This window comes from Trachemys scripta, chromosome 6 (genome assembly GCF_013100865.1).
Source record: "Trachemys scripta elegans isolate TJP31775 chromosome 6, CAS_Tse_1.0, whole genome shotgun sequence".
NCBI classification, from domain to species: domain Eukaryota; kingdom Metazoa; phylum Chordata; order Testudines; family Emydidae; genus Trachemys; species Trachemys scripta.
In genome coordinates, this window is record NC_048303.1 from 75650557 (window position 1) to 75669685 (window position 19129).

General features: G+C 41.2%; 1 protein-coding gene across 1 annotated transcript; it reads left to right on the forward strand.

The window, feature by feature from the left end:
- The first annotated feature begins 538 nt into the window (after positions 1-538).
- On the forward strand, positions 539-18192 carry PHAX (phosphorylated adaptor for RNA export). Its single transcript, XM_034773123.1, has 5 exons — positions 539-747; positions 2410-3026; positions 5744-5864; positions 15155-15238; positions 16080-18192. The coding sequence occupies exons 1-5, from the start codon at positions 643-645 to the stop codon at positions 16347-16349; spliced, it is 1197 nt and encodes a 398-aa protein (XP_034629014.1). The 5' UTR covers positions 539-642; the 3' UTR covers positions 16350-18192.
- Positions 18193-19129: the final 937 nt, after the last annotated feature.

The following is a 19129-nucleotide window of genomic DNA, read 5'->3' on the forward strand; positions in this document are numbered from 1 at the left end:
CTGGGTTTGTGCCGAGATGCGGAAGGTTTTCAAATGTTTATTTTTCCCAGGGCTGCCGGGGAGAACTGGGGGGGGGGGGAGGGGAAGTGGGGCCGCAGGGGCCCCCGCGAGAATATAGTATTCTACAATATTGCAACTTTTTTTATGGAAGGGGCCCCCAAAATTGCTTTGCCCTAGGCCCCCTGAATCCTCTGGGAGGCCCTGCTCAGAGAGAGCCACAGGGATCTTTTCTATCAAGCTCCCATAACAGCAGTGACAGGGTGACATGCTCTAGCAAAGCAGTGGGATGACGTTGCCCGTGCAGAGACCTGACGTGGTGGCCGATGATGTAGGATGTGGCAAGGTGATGCCCGGACAACGTGCCTGGGATTCTTTTTCCCTTGGAACAGTCCCAACTAAGCCTTCCCTGGGGATTTCCGACAAAGACTACAGGTCCCGGCATGCCCTGCGGCGCGCCCGCCCGCCCAGCGCAAGGTACATTGGGGCATGTAGGCCCTGCGGATGCTCCTTGCATGGGCGAAGTAGGTGGCGCCATTTGCTTCCTTCTCTCCCCTGCGGGCGGAAGCGCTGGCGGTCCCTGGCCCCCTGCCTCGCCCCGCCCTGCTCCCTGCACTCAGTGGTGCGCCCGCGGTCTCGGGGAAGATGGCGCTGGAGGCGCGGCGGATGGAGCAGGATGCGGAGGACGGGGAGATCTCGGACTCGGACTCCGACATGCCGGCCACTGTCTCGGCCAGGGGCCCCGCGCAGGTGAGGGGAGGCCCCGGGGGCTCGGCCGCCTCCGTAACAGGGACCCCGCCGCGGCTCCTGACCCAGCCCCGGCTTCCCGCCACTGCTGCTGCCTTAGGCCGGGCCTTAGGGCGGGAGACTCCCGCGCAGCGCTGGGGGAGCCCGAGAGAACGCGTCGCCCCGAGGAAATGCCCCGTGCCCGGCCCCTGGCCTGCCGGAACGGCGCTGAGATGCTGCCGGGATGAGGCCAGGAGAGATGGGTTGGGAACAGCCCCCTTGAGAAACCGTCTCCCCTCAGCCCCCGGCACATCTCCAGTGCGGTGCTGGTGTGTTGCATAGTGAGCCTGTGTCTCTGGCTGGGGGGATTGGGGAGGGGAGCTGTTGTTGCTGTGCTTTGTGGGGAGGAGGTTGGGAGATGAGCAGTGGGATTTATTGTTAGGTATTGCTGGGTGTTTCTCTTCGGAAGAGACATTGAATGAGCCTAGTTAGTGTTTTTTATCAGATAGGTAGGTACTGTTGTCCCGTGAAACATGAGTAACCCCACCCGTTTGTCTAATTGCTTTTCCTCTACCCCCGTTTTCCAGCGTTATTGGTTTTTAATGGTTAGTTGTGCTGTACATAAGAATGGCCGTACTGGGTCAGACCAAAGATCCATCCAGCCCAGTATCCTGTCTACTGACAGTGGCCAATGTCAGGTGCCCCAGAAGGAGTGAACCTAACAGGTAATGATCAAGTGATTGTCTTCTGTGGTTTCAGAAACAGAACAGCAACTGAAAACGTTTCAAAAGGACATGTCATGACAGCAATTACTTCTTTCTGAATTTAAAGCTATGTCTCTTTTGTGTTTAAGCCTTTACCTGCTGAAGAGACTGCACTTAATTGGCTTTCAAACTTTTTTTTAGTAAATACTGATTTTCATGTGTATATTATCCGATCATATGAGAAATATATGGTGGTAGGAGCGCAGAAAAGCACTGAATAAGATAATATAGTCTTGAGATGTGCACCAGGAAAGGAGCATGTAAACTACAGATGCATTTTTAATGCATAGGGCTATGCTCGCCATGTTTTTCCAAAAGCAGTTATATATTTCATACAGTGGTAAGACAAGCTGAAGAGTCTTTACTTCTGTTGCTTTATGCCAGAAAATAATTCAGGAATGCCATCAGGTTACTGGAAGAGTGTGTGGGTTAAAGAGAGGAATGTAGTCATCTAAAATTGAGGGGACAAAAGATTATTTTTAAGATTATCTTGTTTTTTAGGAGCTCTTGTTATCATCTTTGAAAGAACTGGAATTATCGGTAAAGAATGCTAAGTTTACAATGGTAGCAGCAGTATGTCTTGTGGTTTGTCTGTAACTAGGAGCAAGAACTAGGTTATACTATCTATTCTTTACAGATATCTTGTGTAACCTTGAACATCTCAGTTTACCCATCTGAAATGGAGAATCATCAATGGGTATTCTGAATGAGACTTGGTGTCAGTATGGTGCTTTGAAGTCCTTTGATGAAAGTTCTAGTTAAAAATAAAGTATATCTAGTCTAGTTTGTTTTAAAATTATTCTCACATATGAATCAGAGTAAATTAGTCTATTAGTGAGTCTAATTGTAATCAAATCATCAAGGTAGCTTTCCTTTTTAAAAATACTAATTGAATTAATACAAAATGACTTTGCCATTTCAGAAACCACATGATGGCAACAGTTCAACCAAACCTTTCCAGAGCACCATTTCACCCTGTGCACCAAGTGTTCCTTATCGAACAACCAATGGTGTGGACTCAAGTGATGAGAGCTTCTCTGATTCAGATGATGACGCTTCTGTGTGGAAACGGAAACGACAAAAATGTTTTAACCTCCCTCCTGTTAAACCAGAGCCTTTTCAGTTTGGCCAGAGTCACCAGAAGCAAACTGTCCTCGGGGGTAAGAAGATCAACAATATTTGGGGTGCAGTGCTTCAGGAACAAAATCAGGATGCAGTGGCTACTGAACTTGGAATTTTAGGAATGGAGGGTAATATTGACAAGAGTAGGCAGTCTGAGACTTACAATTACTTATTGGCTAAAAAGCTGATGAAAGAAACTGACCAAGATGTGGAGATATTAAATAAAGAGCTAGATGAATACATGCAGGATGACAAAAAACCAGTGTCAAAGGAGGAAGAAAATGGACAAGGACTTCTCAAACGGAAACGGCCTGTCAAGGACAGACTGGGTGAAAGACTAGAAATGAATTATAAAGGGATGTACGAGATTACTGAAGAAGATTCTGAGGAAAAAGTGGCAGATGAAATTTCTTATCGGTGAGATCTTATGTTTCTTAATCCATTAGGTTATGTGAAAGTTACTGAAGGGAAGAATAAGACTGTGTTCTTTTGACTGTTTTAGGTGGCCATGTTAAATTATGAGATAAGGGTTTGAGTGGCTTGTTCAGGTTCCCAGAATCCTGAAACCTAAATGCAGTATTATTGGTGGGGCTGGTAGCACCACTTTTTAGTAAGGTTGCCCAACACTTCCCATTATAAGACCCTGTTTTCAGTTGGTTAAAATTTGTCAAAGTCATAAACATTTCAGCTTGAATTTTCCATGCAAGGTGTCAACCTGAGGCTAAATTTTTTTATTTATTTTTTTGAAAACTTCAGCCAAAAGTGTTCAGCCATTTCTGAGAATAAAGCTAGGGAAAAAATACCTTTTGCCCATGTTGAAAAACTGTGGAAACCTTTTAATTAAAAAGCTCTAGTGCCTCCTCCCACATATGCTTCAGAGCAGGTACTTGACATTTGCCATGGGGAGTGGCATTTGTTTCAGACATATGCCTTTTGCCATCCTTGGGAAAACCTGCCCAAATTTGATTAAGTTACAACTCTTTGAAAAATTGCAGTTCACAAATGCTCAGTACAGACTTAAATTTTAGTAGCTAAATGCCTTCAAAGATTCTGTCTGCACTGGGCATGCTCCAGCCCAGGATTGAGCAGGACTTTTCCTGCGGTTGCCACTCTGGGCTTCTGTGAGCTGTGCCTATGCCAGGTCCAACATCTGATCTGAGAGCTGGGAACCTGTCTCTCCTGTGCTCTGAAGATTTAATACCTGCTGGTCCCAGGCAGCGTGGAGGAGGAAGCCATCTGATTTGAATGTAACTGAGGCTGGAGGCTAGCGAGGACTGGCTGAGCAATGAGATTGGGAGCCAGAGATAATGGTAGGGGGAGACTGGGACTGAGAACCTCTTGTGGGGGGATAGAGGGGAGATACCTCTGGTGAGAAGCCTTGGTGGGTGGCAATGTGAGGGCAGCTGGAGGTCAGGGTGGCAAAAGAGAAAAATCAAATGAGGATGCCAAGAGGAGGGAACTCAGACTGGGATGAGAAACCTGATGAGTAAAGACTGTAACTGGCTTGGTGAAGAAAATCGAACTGTGGTGAGGCGCAAGGGATGGGGAAAAGACAGGATTGGGACAGGTCAAAAGGGACAGAGCGGAAGGGGTCAAGCATAGGGGACAAGCTGTTACTGCTCTGTTACTCCCTTAACTCAAGTGGCAGAGGTCTGTGCTGTGGACACTGCTGATGAACATTGTGGGTGTCAATATAATGCCATATGGTGGAATTTCTGTTTTTTTTCAGTTTGCCTTTTTTAAAACCTAGGCAATTACACAAAAACTGTTAGAAGAATATTAAATTTGTTAATTCATGCACTCAGAAAATAGTGTCAATGCCAATACCACGGTTACTTGTGCAACTTTATTTCAGGCCCCATTCTATGTATGCATCATAATACAGTCTTTAATTACATGACAACATGCTATTTTTCCCTTAGTGGGCACTGTCCATCCCGTGCACTGAATGAGGCAGGTGTCCTGGGGGGAGGGGGGGGGAGTAGTATGTGATTATGTAATTAAAAATGGTATTATGCATACAAAATTGCACAGACAGTCTTAATTCTGGCATTTCCTAACTTTTGAGTGTTTGACTTTGCTAACTTAACAACATTCTTTTAAGGTTTTGGTGTGTAATAGTAGATAGTTTGCATAAACTTACCATTGTGGAAAGTAACAAAAACCAAAACTGATATAAATGACAACCTTTGTATCCAAAAATGTACACTAATTATTCCCATTGCCTGTTCTTACTAAATATCTTCTGTTCTTCTGAATTTTGAAAAATTATAGTACAGTAAAATGAATTCTAGTTAACTACAGATGTGTAGAGTCCCCAGTTTGGAATTTTATGGCTTTATGAGTAATATCAATTTGTGTCATTACATTTTGTGAAGTTACACTAAAATATGCTGAAAGACTGTTTTCCTTCATTTACATGTTTAATACCTGTCTTTGTAGGAATTGTCATTCTGAATCAAATCAGTGTAGAAATGCTAGTTATCCGCCAGCCTCCCAAGTAGCTGGGATTACAGGCACGCCACCATGCCTGACGACACAAACCCTTAATTAAAAAAATAAAATATAAACTATAGGCCTGAACTACTTCATTGTCTCTTAAAAAGAAAACTGGATTTGAAAGGACACCATCATTTTGATCATATTTGTCTAAAAACTGCATCTATTTAGTTACAAAGAATTTAAGATAACTGTATGTGAACTTTGTTCATGTGACAGCACTCCATGTACTGTCAGTTTCATGGTTTTTCATGCATAGTTAGTAAGCTGTGATGCTGCAACTACATGTGCATGGGCAAATGCTTGCTGAAAAGACCTTACAAACATCAGTAGGGAAGAAATAAAGCCTTACAAAAATATTTAAAGATATTTAAAAACAAAACAGGGCATGTTATTTAAAGATTGAGCTATCAGAAGTACAATATTTTGAAATCAGTTTAAAAAACTGAGTTGACAGTACAGATATTTAAAGAGAAAATCTACATGTATCTTTAGTTTTGGGTAACTAAAGCTTATCTCCTACAAACAGTAGCATTTATAACATTACTCATTTGAGTAGTCCTATTGAAGTCATATGTTTAATTTTACTCATGTGAGAAATCCCATTAACTGGGGGTGGCGGGTTGCTTTTTTAGGCTTCGAGAACCAAAGAAAGATTTGATAGCCCGAATAGTGAAAATAATTGGAAATAAGAAAGCTATTGAACTGCTTATGGAAACAGCTGAAGTGGAACAAAATGGCGGACTCTTCATAATGGTAAGAAGAACTATTTTTTGCAATCGATCTTCATACTAAATACTGTTGCAGAGCTTTCACGCCTAATAAATTTTCTCAAATTCCCTGCATTAACTCTCAGTCCTCACCATGGCCGTCATTCCCATCCCTTTTCCATTTGATCCATGAAAACAAAAGTAAACCTTTAAATAGATCATGCTTACATATAAATAGACTTGGCAAATTCAGTTTTTATTTTTATAATTTTGACTTTATTTTTAGGCTTTTTTTTTTTTTGGTTTTCTTTCAGTTGTGGGAAATTATGGAGGCGTTAGACCATGGAGGTGGGGGAGATGTCAGACAATAATTATTTAGATATTGAGTTAAAAAAATTAGCATTATAACAGTTAAAACACAAATTGTCAACATCACATTTCAAGATGTACAAAGTAAATACCCTTAAATCAAACTACTAAGTTCTCAAGCAACATTTTTCTTTCTTTGACTATCTGTAAATTTCAGTTATCATCAATGGAGATATTTTTTCGTGGGTTTATGCGTGCAAAATGAAATAGACGTTTCCATCATTTACAGATAAAAATCTAATCCTTCAAAGCCTACATATGAAGTGTAATCAGGCTTTAGACTGAACACTGCATTGAAATAAATGGAGGTGAGCAGGGTGGAATTGATTTAATCATTAGTCAGGAAGACTTGATTTAATCATGGATTTCTACATAAAAGTGCATTCTTGTTGGTTGGTATAACCTTAATACACATTCTTCACAACTCCGAGATAGACGTAAGTTTCATTTTTAGAAGGTACACACTACATTTTTTTTTAAATGATTTCATAGAATCCTAGAATATCAGGGTTGGAAGGGACCTCAGGAGATCATCTAGTCCAAACCCCTGCTCAAAGCAAGATCAATCCCCAGACAGATTTTTGTCCCAAATCCCTAAATGGCCCCCTCAAGAATTGAACTCACAATCTTGGGTTTATTATTTTGAAAACTTTTCAGATTAGTTTTACAGCTATATCAGAAAATGAATGATCATTTGTTTACTTCATTTACCAAGGGTAATTGAAGCAGATAGTTTACCTCCCAATGATTTCATAAATATCATTAATATTTGGAGGATTTTCTTGCCATGCTGTATTAGGAGGAGAACATCACCAGATAGACATTAACGTTATGTATTCTGGATTTTTTTTCTTCAACAGCAAACATATAACATTTTAACAAAACAGGCATATGAATTTTTGAATTTTAACATTCAAGTTTTTTAAAATCAGGTTTTTGTTCAAATTGTTTTTAACTAAAATAGTTAAATGAAATATTTAAAAAAAAAAAAATTAAAGCGGCTAGGTCAGCCAGGTCAACATGAGAAATTTAAAATATTGGCTTCTGCAGCTAACTCAGTCGTCTTCACCTTCAGTTTCCTGTTCATTCATAATCTGGAAAAGAAAAACAAGCTTTCCTGCTTTTTCAGGTCCTAAACTATTTCTCATTTTGGAATAAATTAGTTCAAAGGAAGAAAATATTCTTTCTATACCAGCAGAAGAAGCTACTGCCGTTAAAAGCGAGATTATCAATTCAACAGTCTCTGAATTCAAGTGCTTAAGTGACTTCCTCCAGTTCACTGGTGTGACTTTCTTTAAAACATCATCAGCAAACATATATTTCTTGAATGGTTCACCCTTAGCTCTGAAGTTTCATAGTTGGCATTATGGAGGGATGATTGCTGGATGTCCATGTCATAGCCAACTCTTCTTCAGCAGTTAAGGTTTGACCCTGGTACTAAGTATTGAGAATATTTGCAAGAAAATGAGCTGGAGATAATGCTTGCCCCATTCGTTTTTTTTAATGCTTGTAATTTAACTGTCATTGCCTATTTCTCTTTTTAAGATCTCACTCAGTTCCTTCCAAATTTCAACAGCATCAGCAATAAAAATAGCAATAAAATAGCTATTTCCCTGCATTTTGTTGAAGGCTACAGAAATAGGCTTCAGGGTATTCAGCATATGTTCAACATTTCTCTTAAGCCCAATGTTGAGAACTTTGGCTGACAGTACTATCTATTTTTTCACTATTTTGTTCACACACTGTCATCAGATTAGGCCAGTTCTTTATAATAGCGCTCAAAACAGTCCACTACTGAGTTCCATCGCACATCTTTTTTCAGAGCAGCTGCTACAAAGTGGATGTTACGGAAGTATTTTGCAGTTTTAACAACATTAGCCTTTATTTCTGGAACACTGAAGTCTTTGGCTAGGAGGTGCATCAAATGAGCACTGCAACTGTATGTTGTTAGCTTGTGCTCTATTCACTCCTAAATAATTTCTTCTCGTCTTGGATACATTTGCAGCATTGTCTGTGACCAAGCTGCGTACTAGACATTCAAATTTTTTTTCACAGTTCTAGCTTTTACTGCTACTCCTTGTAAGTATTCTGCTGTTTGTGAATTTCCTGATGTATCAATTGTTTCTGTAAGGAAGACATTCCCTTCTTCTGTTGTCACACAAGCACATACAACTGTATCATTGTCGACATTGTTCCACCCATCAAGATTCAGGTTAACAATTTCACCCTAGACCTTTTGCACACTGCTCAATTTCTCTTTCATACACTTTATTCAGCAATTTGCCTGCAACATCTGCTCTGTTGGGTGGACTATATCCTAGTCTTAATGACTGAACCATGTTAATGAAGTATGGGTTCTCAATCATACAGAAAGAAAAGTTTGTTGCATAAACAAACTGGGCAATTTTTTTTATCAATTACCTCTTTTTGTAATCTGCTGGTTCTTATCACAAACTTATCTGTGATTGTTTCTGGGTGACGGAGACTTTTTTTTTTCCTTTTTGCTACAGGCGATATACTGTGGCTATGTGACATACATGATGTGACTGAAACACTATCATTGGCAGATAATTTTGAAACAGTAGAAAATGATGGTGATCTTGAAGGTGGATAGTCTTCAGAATCCTGTATGTTGAGGATGGATTCTCCTAAACAAAATAAGTCAATGCAGTTATTTAATAATTATTACCATACTGCTCATTTAGTATTGCTCATTGCATTCACTGACCCTCAGTACTACTTTAAAGGTGAAATTGTAAAAGGAAGATCTGCCTATTTCAGCTATTTATTTTTTATCACAACTGCATCTAAAACAATAATAGCATAGAGTAACAACTATATTTTTTGCTCAAACATGAGAATTGAAGAATGGTTCAGAAGGAAGACAGGCAGTCCTTAAGAAAGAAGTATGAAATAAAAAAGTTTACCAACCTGAAGATTCTGTATGTTCAGATATGTTCTTTTCATCATCTTCAACGCAGCTTCCTCCCGAGAAGGAACACGTCTCATGACGATGTTTCTTTCGGGCAACCAGGCCTTGTATTTCTTTGTTGCACTGTTTGCATTTTGCACGCATGCCTTTCTTACCCACAGGTAGAGGAACTTCATTAAAATATTCCCAAACTGGGTCTCTTTTACGGCCTGCTGCCATAATAGGTTTTCCCTTCTAGTGAGAGATGGTAGATCTCAAATCAATGAAGTCTACACTCAAAAAGACCTCAAGACTTCTGGAATATGCTGCTCAAACTGTTTCACTTTTGTTTCTACTGCCTATCTCTCCCTTATCACAGTTATCTCCAGATTTCTCCTTGTCCAGCTCTATTCCGCCCCAACAATCTTGTATTCATTGAACTTTTTGAAACTTTGCACTTTTAGAGAGAGGTGACGGATTGACTCTGTGTACACACATTTGCAGAGGGACAATAGGGTTGAGATCTATTATTTTTCACCTCTGTCTATTATTTATTTCTTTAAAAACATTTTTGCTGTTAACAAGCGTGTTATCTCTGGAGACACACATCCACAGTTTGAGAACTGCAATACTAAGCATCTCTGATGGTATCTTCTAGACTGAGCCCCGTTTGGTAGATAAAAAGATTAACCTAAATAATCTATACAGAAGCCCCTGGAGCCTCATAAGATTGGGTCCCTAATCCATGAACTATTGGAACTTGTTTACAAAACTTTCCTGAAACATTACATGAATATATTGTCTCACACTATAGAAATAGAATTTATAATCCCTGTTCCATGATGAGATATCTTTGAGCTCTAATGTATCTTAAAACTATTTTTAGATAGGTTTTTTTCTCAAAAAGCATTTTATCAAAAAAATACAATTTAAATAAAAAAACATCACTTTTATTTAAAAAAAAAATTGATTTTTATCCACCCTGGAGGTGAGAGAGTTCACATCTCCGAGCTATAGTTTCAGGCAGTCAGCAGACTCAGGAAGACACTACTGGGATGTTGTCTTCACAAACATGAGGGCTAGTAACTTTTTATAATGAAAGCTTTAGATTACTCCTGGGGGAATTCTGTGCCAAAAAATTAACAATTCTGCACACAATATTTTAAAATTCTGCAAAAATCTGCATATTTTATTTGTTAAAATAACACAATATAATCTTGCCAGTTTCAGTTATTTTGGTAATTTATTTCAAAATACCTTTCAGCAAGTATATCTGTAACAATACAGACAAAAAAAAATTGAGGAAATGTGTTTTTTGACAAATAGATTCCTTTATAGGCATATTAAAACAGAACTTTGAGTAATTCATTTTAACTATAATAGAGAAACATGTTTCCCGCACCTCTCAGTGCAAAGGCTTGGAGGAGTCAGGGCTAACAAAGGAGCTGAGGGAGAGGGAAGGAGTCTGAGTGTGAACCTGGAAGATTGTTGAATGTGGGTGAGAGTAGTATGGAACTGTTACTTTTTGGGGGGAGGAGGGATTATTAGGGAGTTGGGGAGCCTCTCCCATGTAGACCCTGGCTGACCGAGCCTCTTATTCAGCCAGGCATATTTGCCCCTGTCCCTGTGTGTCTGCACCTCATGTGGCTCTGAAGCCCCCCACTGCTCCCCATTCAGCCTCTGGCTCAATGCCATCACCCCACTAGCTCCTGATCCTGCTTCCCATTCTGTCCCTTCCCACTAGCCCTTCTGAACCCTAGTCTGTGACCCCCGTAGCAGCCCCATGTACACCACTCTGCCTCCTAACCTGGCTCCACAGGCAGGCTGCTGTGATGAAAGCTGCTGGCTGCTAGCTGTTATTGCTAGTCACCTGCTGTTTTGGCACCACAGCAGCCTCTGGTGGGCAAAATGTGGAACTGCAGCATTTCTTGGGCAGAATGTATTTTCTGCGGGGGAGGGAGGGGATTCTGCACTGGACATGAATTCTGTGTGTGTGCAGTGGCACAGACTTCCCACAGGAGTATTAGATTCTGCAGTATCTGAGTCTACTACATAGGCCATGTAAATACATTAAGCAGGTTTGGTGTTAGATAGCACTGGCCTACATAAACGTTTAATCAGCATAAAACTAGATGTCAAGATGACAGGCTCAACATATGACTTAAGCTTACTCCCAAGTACAAATTTCTGAATGTAGTTTCAGTAATTCTTCCCTGCTTTGCTGCCTACATTTTTGTAGTAAAGGGAAGGAATCTTGTAAATTTCACTTTACAGTCCCATAGCAGCTACAGACTTGCAGCTTGTTTGCATGCCTGTGATGAGAGGAATCACAGATGACTGATTTGTTGGGTACAGACCCTGCTAAGTATAGGCTTTCTTATTGGTTGGGGGCTATCAAAGTTTGTAAAACAACTGAGCTTTGGGAAGAGCATAAAATATGCATAAGTTACTTTAATCATATATTTCCAGCAACCATTCTTGATAATGAGATGTAATCCATTTGTATCTGAAGATTCCAGCTAATGAACTAGACTTCTCTTAGGAAGAGATGCTACCTTAAAGGTTTAATGCATGTGCCAGCTCAAATGAAAAGAAAGAATGTAACTCCTAACAATACTTAACCCCTCATACTCTTCAGACAATGAATTATTTTGTGCATGTGCCACAGAAGTATTTTTGGCAACACCTAAAGAACATCTCGTAGTTGCTGTTAGTTTCTATGTTAGGCTTTTATGCACAGAGTGATAAGTGTATATTGTGTATGTAGTTATTTTTCTTAAAATGATTAAAGGTAAATGCACTAAAACCAAATTTCAGTATTAGTATTGACATTTGGGTTGTTCCTGTTGATTTTTTTTTTTTAAATTGGCCTCTTTAATGATGTAGTATTTAGGTGTTTGAACAGTATAAAGCAGGGGTTGGCAACGTTCGGCACGCGGCTCGCCAGGATAAGCACCCTGGCAGGCCGGGCCAATTTTATTTACCTGCTGACGCGGCAGGTTCGGCCGATCGCAGCCGCCACTGGCTGCGGTTCGCTGTCCCGGGCCAATGAGGGGGGCGAGAAGCCGCGGCCAGCACATCGCTCACCTGCGCCGCTTCCCGCAGCTTCTTGCCGCCCCCATTGGCCCGGGACGGCGAACCGCGGCCAGTGGGGCCGCAATTGGCCGAACTTGCCACGTCAGCAGGTAAATAAACTGGCCTGGCCTGCTAGGGTGCTTACCCGGGTGAGCCGCATGCTGAATGTTGCTGACCCTTGGTATAAAGGAAAGATTTATTCTGTTGTTGTTAGCAATATATTAAATGTCCATCATTTTCAGGTGTCTTAATGTTTGGCTCCATTCATGCTTTAATATGACACCATTGCCACAGGCCGCTGTTAATGTTACATCAACTACTGAACCAGGGCCATCCTTAGGCATACGCAGCTGCGTAGGGCACCATGAAATTTGGGGCATCAAATTGCCCAAAATTTCATGGTGCCCTAGGCAACTGCGTGCTGCATACGCAGCAGCACCAGCCCTATCCCTTGGCCAGCCTGCCCTGCAAGGGGCAGGGCCGTCCCTAGGGGGGTGTGGGTCCCCGGACAACTCCCTCCGCCCTGCCTCTTACCCTTCCCCCCTGCTCTGCCCCCGGCCCGCCCCCATTCCACCTCTTCCTCCAGTGACCCCGCAGTCACCAGCAGCATCGGGAAGTGGAGTAACCCGGCCCCAGCCTGCTCTACTCCGCCAGCTGCAGCACTCCGCGTCCTGCCGCCGGTGAATGCGGGGTCACTGGGGGAAGAGGTGGAATGGGGGCGGAGCAGGGGGGAAGGGTAAGAGGCAGGGCAGAGGGAATTGTCCGGGGCCCCAGCCCGCTCGCTTCCCTTGCCCCAGCCCTAGCCATGTCACTCAGATTGGAGAAAGGACTCGCTGCCGCTGCTGCCAGTGAGTGGGGGATCCCTTCCCCCGAGCGACACCGTTTGGGTCGGAGCGAGGGAAGCGTAGCGGGCTGCTCCCGGCCCTCTGCTAATTCCCCGGGCCACGCTGGGCCTGTGGAGCCCCCAAAAGTGTCCCCCCACAGCTCCTGCCTCCCAGACCCGCAGGGGGGCTGCGTAGGGCACCCAAATGGCTAGGGACAGCCCTGCACTGAACTCAACTGGAGCACAGAACTACTGTGCAGGGAGGGAGGTTTCAGAAGTGTTTTTAACATCTATCATACCTCTTGAGACAAAAATGCTAACTCAGCTAAAATTAAGTATTTGAGTTGTTAAGTAAAAGGACACTACAGGACCTAATAAGTGAGATTTTAGATAGTAATGTGATGAAGTAACTGCTCACATTGAAAGGATCTGAATATCTAATTTCTTAGGGTAAGTCTTCACTTACCGGAGGGTCCGGCCGCAGGCAATCGATGTTCTGGGATCGATTTATCGTGTCTGGTTAAGACGCGATAAATCGATCCCGGAAGTGCTCGCCGTCGACGCCGGTACTCCAGCTCGGCGAGAGGAGTACGCGGCATCGACGGGGGAGCCTCCCTGCCGCATCTGGACCCGCGGTAAGTTCGGACTAAGGTACTTCGAATTCAGCTACGTTATTAACGTAGCTGAATTTGCGTACCTTAGTCCGAAGTGGGGGGTTAGTGGGGACCAGGCCTTAAACTGTTGTTGTCTTTGAAAAATATAAGTAGTTATGACAGAACTTAGAATCCTATGAGTTAAATTATCATATAAGAACTGCCTGCTGCTCCCTCCTCTCCACCTCACAGACTTATATGAATAGTTTGACATTTAACACCCACCCATGAAATATGATTACCACACTATGGACCATCCTTCATTCATTATCGAAAAGTCATCTCCCACCTCTATTAGGCCCATGATGCCATCCTCCATCACCTACTTGTTAAATTTTCAAACAAGCATCTTCATGCTTTTTCCCAGGCTGCCCCTCACACTTGGAGAAGCTCCCTGAAAACATCTGCAAAACTAACTCATTATCCATCTTAAAACTCTCCTTTGCTCTGGGGCCTACAAAAAACTCGGCAATGGTTAAGTTGCTGGTGTACTGAGGCCACTGCCTATCATGCTTCCAAATATTGTTTCATTGTTTCCTTGTACTCCCCGTCTGTATGCATCAGACTGGGAGCGGTTGGGTCATTACAAAACCTAAACCTAATTTCCCCCTTACTGTTACTCACACCTTCTTGTCAACTGTCTGAAATGGGCCACTCTCATTACCACTTCAAAAGATATTTTTCCTCCCTTGGTATCCTGCTGTTAATTGAATTGTCTGGTTAGACTGACCTTACACTTGGTAAGGCAACTCCCATCCTTTCGTGCATTTATACCTGCTCCTGTATTTTCTACTCCATGCGTCTGATGAAGTGGGTTCTAGCCCGTGAAAGCTTATGTCCAAATAAATTTGTTAGTCTCTAAGGTGCCACAAGGACTCCTCATTGGTTTTTATCAGTTGTCTTGTGTCTTATGTTTAGATTGCAAGCACTTTGGGGAAGGAATTTTTTTCTCTCCTGTGTTTGTACAGCACCAAGCACATTGGGGTCTGGTTCATGATTGCGACAGCTAGATGCTACGGTAATACAAATTAATAATAATCATAATACCTGAATAGGTGAATTGATAGCTGGTGTGATCTGATACACTAATTCTTGCCTCTTGACTGGTGCTTAAAGCTTTAAATGAGATTTTTTTAAAAAAATCTCTAACTCACCTATCCAATTATACAGTGTCCTATAGGTCCATTGGCCGCTTTTGGTAGATGAAGCTCAAAAAAAACCCTCTTCAGGGTTGGAACTGTTTTTGTAATATGCTTGTGCAGCACCTAGCGCAGTTGGGCCTGCGTCTCTGGATGCTACCTCAGTACAGCACCTAGCATGTAGGGTCATAGTACTTAACGGGGGCTCCTAGGCACTACCACAATAGTATTTTTATTATTTATATTTTGTAAAGAAAAGAGTTGCTCAAATAAAAATTAAGGGAAATTTTAGATTTCTTAAACGACAATTATTTTGAATCTGTTTTAGACTTGCCATTATGAATAATTTATTTTTCCCTTATGCAGAATGGTAGCAGAAGAAGAACGCCAGGAGGAGTTTATTTAAATCTGCTGAAGAATACACCTAGCATTACTGGAGAGCAAATCAAGGTAAACATGTTAGATTGTAAATTATTATGACTAAAGTAAATTAAAATCCTTCTTTGAAGAACTAATAATTTTGAGTGATTTTTTTAAAGGGAGGAGGGTTAAACTAATATGAAAATGTTCATTGTGACAATCTGTAACTGCACACACACAAAAATGTTAAAAAGACAAGGCCTCAAAAGTTGGGGAATGCCAGTCTCCTTGATTCAGCTGCTTACAGTGTGTATGTGTAATGACTAGGGATCTATTTAAATTGCAGAGAAATTGCACATTTTTTGTGGGTTGGTCATGGCATAAATAGCAAGTTTTGCAGATGTGTTCATACAGTATATGTACCAAAATACTGTAGTGTACTACTGTTACATTTGTAAGTGGCCCCGAGGTTCTCGAAGTTTTTTTGCTGGGACCCCTTTTGAAAATATTACAGGCTGTGACAATCTGCCCCCCTTCCAAAAAAGCGATCCTCGTGCCCCATACCACTGCTCTCCAACCACCCAGCTCTGAAGGCAGTGCTGCTGCCACTGCCAGCAGCAGCACAGAAGGGTGGCAATGCCACGGACCCCCACCTACAATAGTTGGGCTATTCCTTATAAATAGCTCAATTACCATTTCTATACTTTTCTAATATGTCTTTAAAGATTGAATTTGGGTCACTTAGCCTGCTAGTTGCTCAACCCTTTCTGGATTAGTGGCAGTCTTATTATTTTAAAGATTAAAGCCAATAATATTAATGGCTAGGTACGTGTAGGGCTTTCACTTGTTTTTTTTTTTTTTTTTTTCCTTAGCAATTATAAGGCAAACACTTGCATAATCAGCATATTAAATAAATATTTTCTTCTTCAAGGAAATCTTCTATGTTGAAAACCAGAAGGAGTATGAAAACAAAAAAGCTGCTAAGAAGAGGAGAATACAGGTTCTAGGAAAGAAGATGAAACAAGCTATTAAAGGGCTCAACCTTCAAGAGTATGATGATGCATCTCGAGAAACTTTTGCTAGTGACACAAATGAGGCCCTGGCTTCTTTGGATGATTTACAGGAAGGACATGGTGAAACAAAGCTGGATCCGGAGGATGCCATTGAAATTGATAATGCTCATGATCTGGAGATCTTTTAGTCATTAATGGACTGGATACGTAGAAGAACTAAATCTCTGACATATTAAATCAGCCTTTTATATTATACTTCTGTGTACTTGTTTTAATAAATTGCACAAGTAAATATGATTGGAAACACTTGTATTTTGGAGAGGACTTGATATAATTTAGCTAAATGTAAGTGCTTGGTAGAGATGTTACCTGTCCTATTTTATCAGTCTGGTCATTGTGTCCTTCAGAAGATGTTAAAATGTTTTAGATAATTCTCTGTCTTATAAAATCTGTTGCTGATGATTTTCGCTTAGTTGGCAAATTTGGGAATAAACTCAGGGCTAGTGTTTAAACAAAAAAACATATTTCATCTGTCAAAGCTAAAAAGTCATACTCAAGCAGGCGCTGCTCCTAAATCTAATGGGTGGGAAAAAGCATTTTGCTAATATAAAATACATATTCGTATTAAAGGTCCTATATTTTTAATATGGCAAAATACTGAGAAATATTACTTTTTTATAGGACTAAAAGTCCTGTAAAACCTTCTCTGGTGGGTTTGCTCAAAGGCAACTAGGTTACTGCGGTCTTCAGTCTCTTGGGTAACAACCTATTTTCTCAAACTAATCAATGGTGGATAGTACATTAGGCATAACTTTATAAAAGGCTCTGGTCCCTCCCATTTCTTATGATGATGAACTGAACTAGCTATCTTTTTTGTATACAATTTTGCAATATTGGACATAAGTCATTCAAACAATTGCTCTGAACTTTTATTGAGCATGACTGATCTTTTTGCTGAATAGGTCAGATGCTAATTTGAGATTCCCTTAAAGGATTTGTCTGCTCCATATTCTGTATGCATGCAGAAACAAAAGTGTTAGGTTGAGTTTTTTGCATGATTTCTACCTTTACAATATTCAGAGAATGTGTACAGAGATTTGAGCACAGGAGTGTGTCAGGAATTTGAGTTCTAATCCCATCTGTCACCTTGCCTTCTGTTTCATTTTTTTTCCCATTTCTAAATGGGGATAATACCTACCAAGCTCACAAAGGAGTTGTGAGGGCTACTTAGTTAATGTTGGTAAAGCACTTTGAAGATGGTACTTGATATAAGTGCTGAGCATTCTCTTTGGGATATAGCAGAAGAACTTGTGTGTGCTAGATTGTTCATGCAGCACAAACATCTGACATCTTAATGTTACTTAGAGTTGAGTGTTCTATGAATGGAACACATTAGTTTTCAGTTTAAAATGTTTCCAAAACAAAAAGCCTAATCCTGTAACTTTTGCCCATCCAAAACTTCCATTAATTTCAGGACAATACAAGAGCAATAGAAAAACAATATACAGTAGCATCCATGTGCAATTCTGTTTAATATGGTGAAATTCAACACATTCCAAAATATCTGAAGCTTAGGAAAAAAATCTATAGGAAGAGTATCCATAAAGTTGATCATCCTCCAACAGTAGTGATTTGTGACAGAGTATTTTGTATCTACTGAAAAGGTGTGGCTGTTCTCAATTATTTAATTTTTAAAAGAATGAGAAATTTAGCATCCTCAGGGCTTCTGTTCTCTGTTGCCACACTTTTCTGTTTAGATTTATAGATTCCATATTAGCAAAAAGAGTTTAGTGGCTGTATACCATACCCAAAATTATATGAACTTTTACCAACCATAATAGTGAAGTAGGAAAAAGATGAATTGAGTACTTTTAAAATCACTTAGAAAAACATTAGCCTGACCTATAGCAAATAGCATAAAGACACTGCATTTGTGAGATCTACCTAGGAGAAGAGTGGTGAAATTTCCCATATTTGGCTCAGTTTACAGCTGTAGAGTGCAAAAAATAAAGATTACAGCTTTAAAATTGTTTTTGGTGCTTCTGGTGAGGTTTCTTAAGTTTTTTTGAGATATTAACTGTGCACAAAGCAATATGACCATATGTACAAACAGATTAGAATGCAATTTTTTTTACTACTGAAAAAAACACCTGGACCAGGTATTAATATGGGGATGAGCTATCTTCCCTACTGTAGCTTTAAACTAATATTTATTACCTATCAATTTGTGCTCAGACAAAGCTTAATTTGTAAAGAAAGCGGTGTAGGGGCTCAAGCAATTTTTTTACTTTCAGAAGTGAGGCAGCAAGCCCAGACAGGGGCTATGAATGGCCAAGCCTAGACTTGTGAGTAGGGTGACCAGATGTCCTGATTTTATAGGGACAGTCCTGATTTTTGGGTCTTTTTCTTATATAGGCTCCTATTACCCCACCCCCGGTCCCAATTTTTCACACTTGCTGTCTGGTCAACCTACGTCCAAGGCTCAGAGATGGGACATATCAAGTACTGTGCCCATGCCACTTCAGAGAACCAGTATCTTTGGCACTATGGTGATGACACTGAGCACAAGTTCCCTCATAGCAATGAGCCAAAAATGGGGTTAATCACTTTAACCCTTTCCATGCACATTCTTCCCTGTTTGTATCTCCCTTTAACCCTTAGCTCACAAGGGTCCCTTCTGCCTGCCAACTGTTCTGGGAAACGTACTAGTTAAGGGAATACTTAGGCGTCCCATTAGGTACTGGGAATGAATTTAAGGGTGGAGGGTCAACCTTTCTCCAGTGCTGGTGGTTGAGCACATTCTCCCTTACTTGTGCTCAGCGCCCCCCTCTCGCCTCTGCCACAGTCACATCTGCAGCAGGAAGGGTCTGTGGTTCCCCTCTGGTGACTGGGGGGGGGGGGGTATCTTGCCCCTTCTTTTTGAAACCTCGGGCAATTCCGTCTCCGGAGCAAGCCCATCCCCTGGCTT

What these genes read in the sequence shown, in the direction of transcription:
- PHAX (XM_034773123.1), top strand. Translation starts at nt 643, where the DNA reads ATGGCGCTGGAGGCGCGGCGGATGGAGCAGGATGCGGAGGACGGGGAG. An exon ending in GCAGATGAAATTTCTTATCG is followed by an intron (nt 3,027 to 5,743) that starts GTGAGATCTTAT and finishes TTGCTTTTTTAG; the next exon opens with GCTTCGAGAACCAAAGAAAG. An exon ending in ATGGCGGACTCTTCATAATG is followed by an intron (nt 5,865 to 15,154) that starts GTAAGAAGAACT and finishes TCCCTTATGCAG; the next exon opens with AATGGTAGCAGAAGAAGAAC.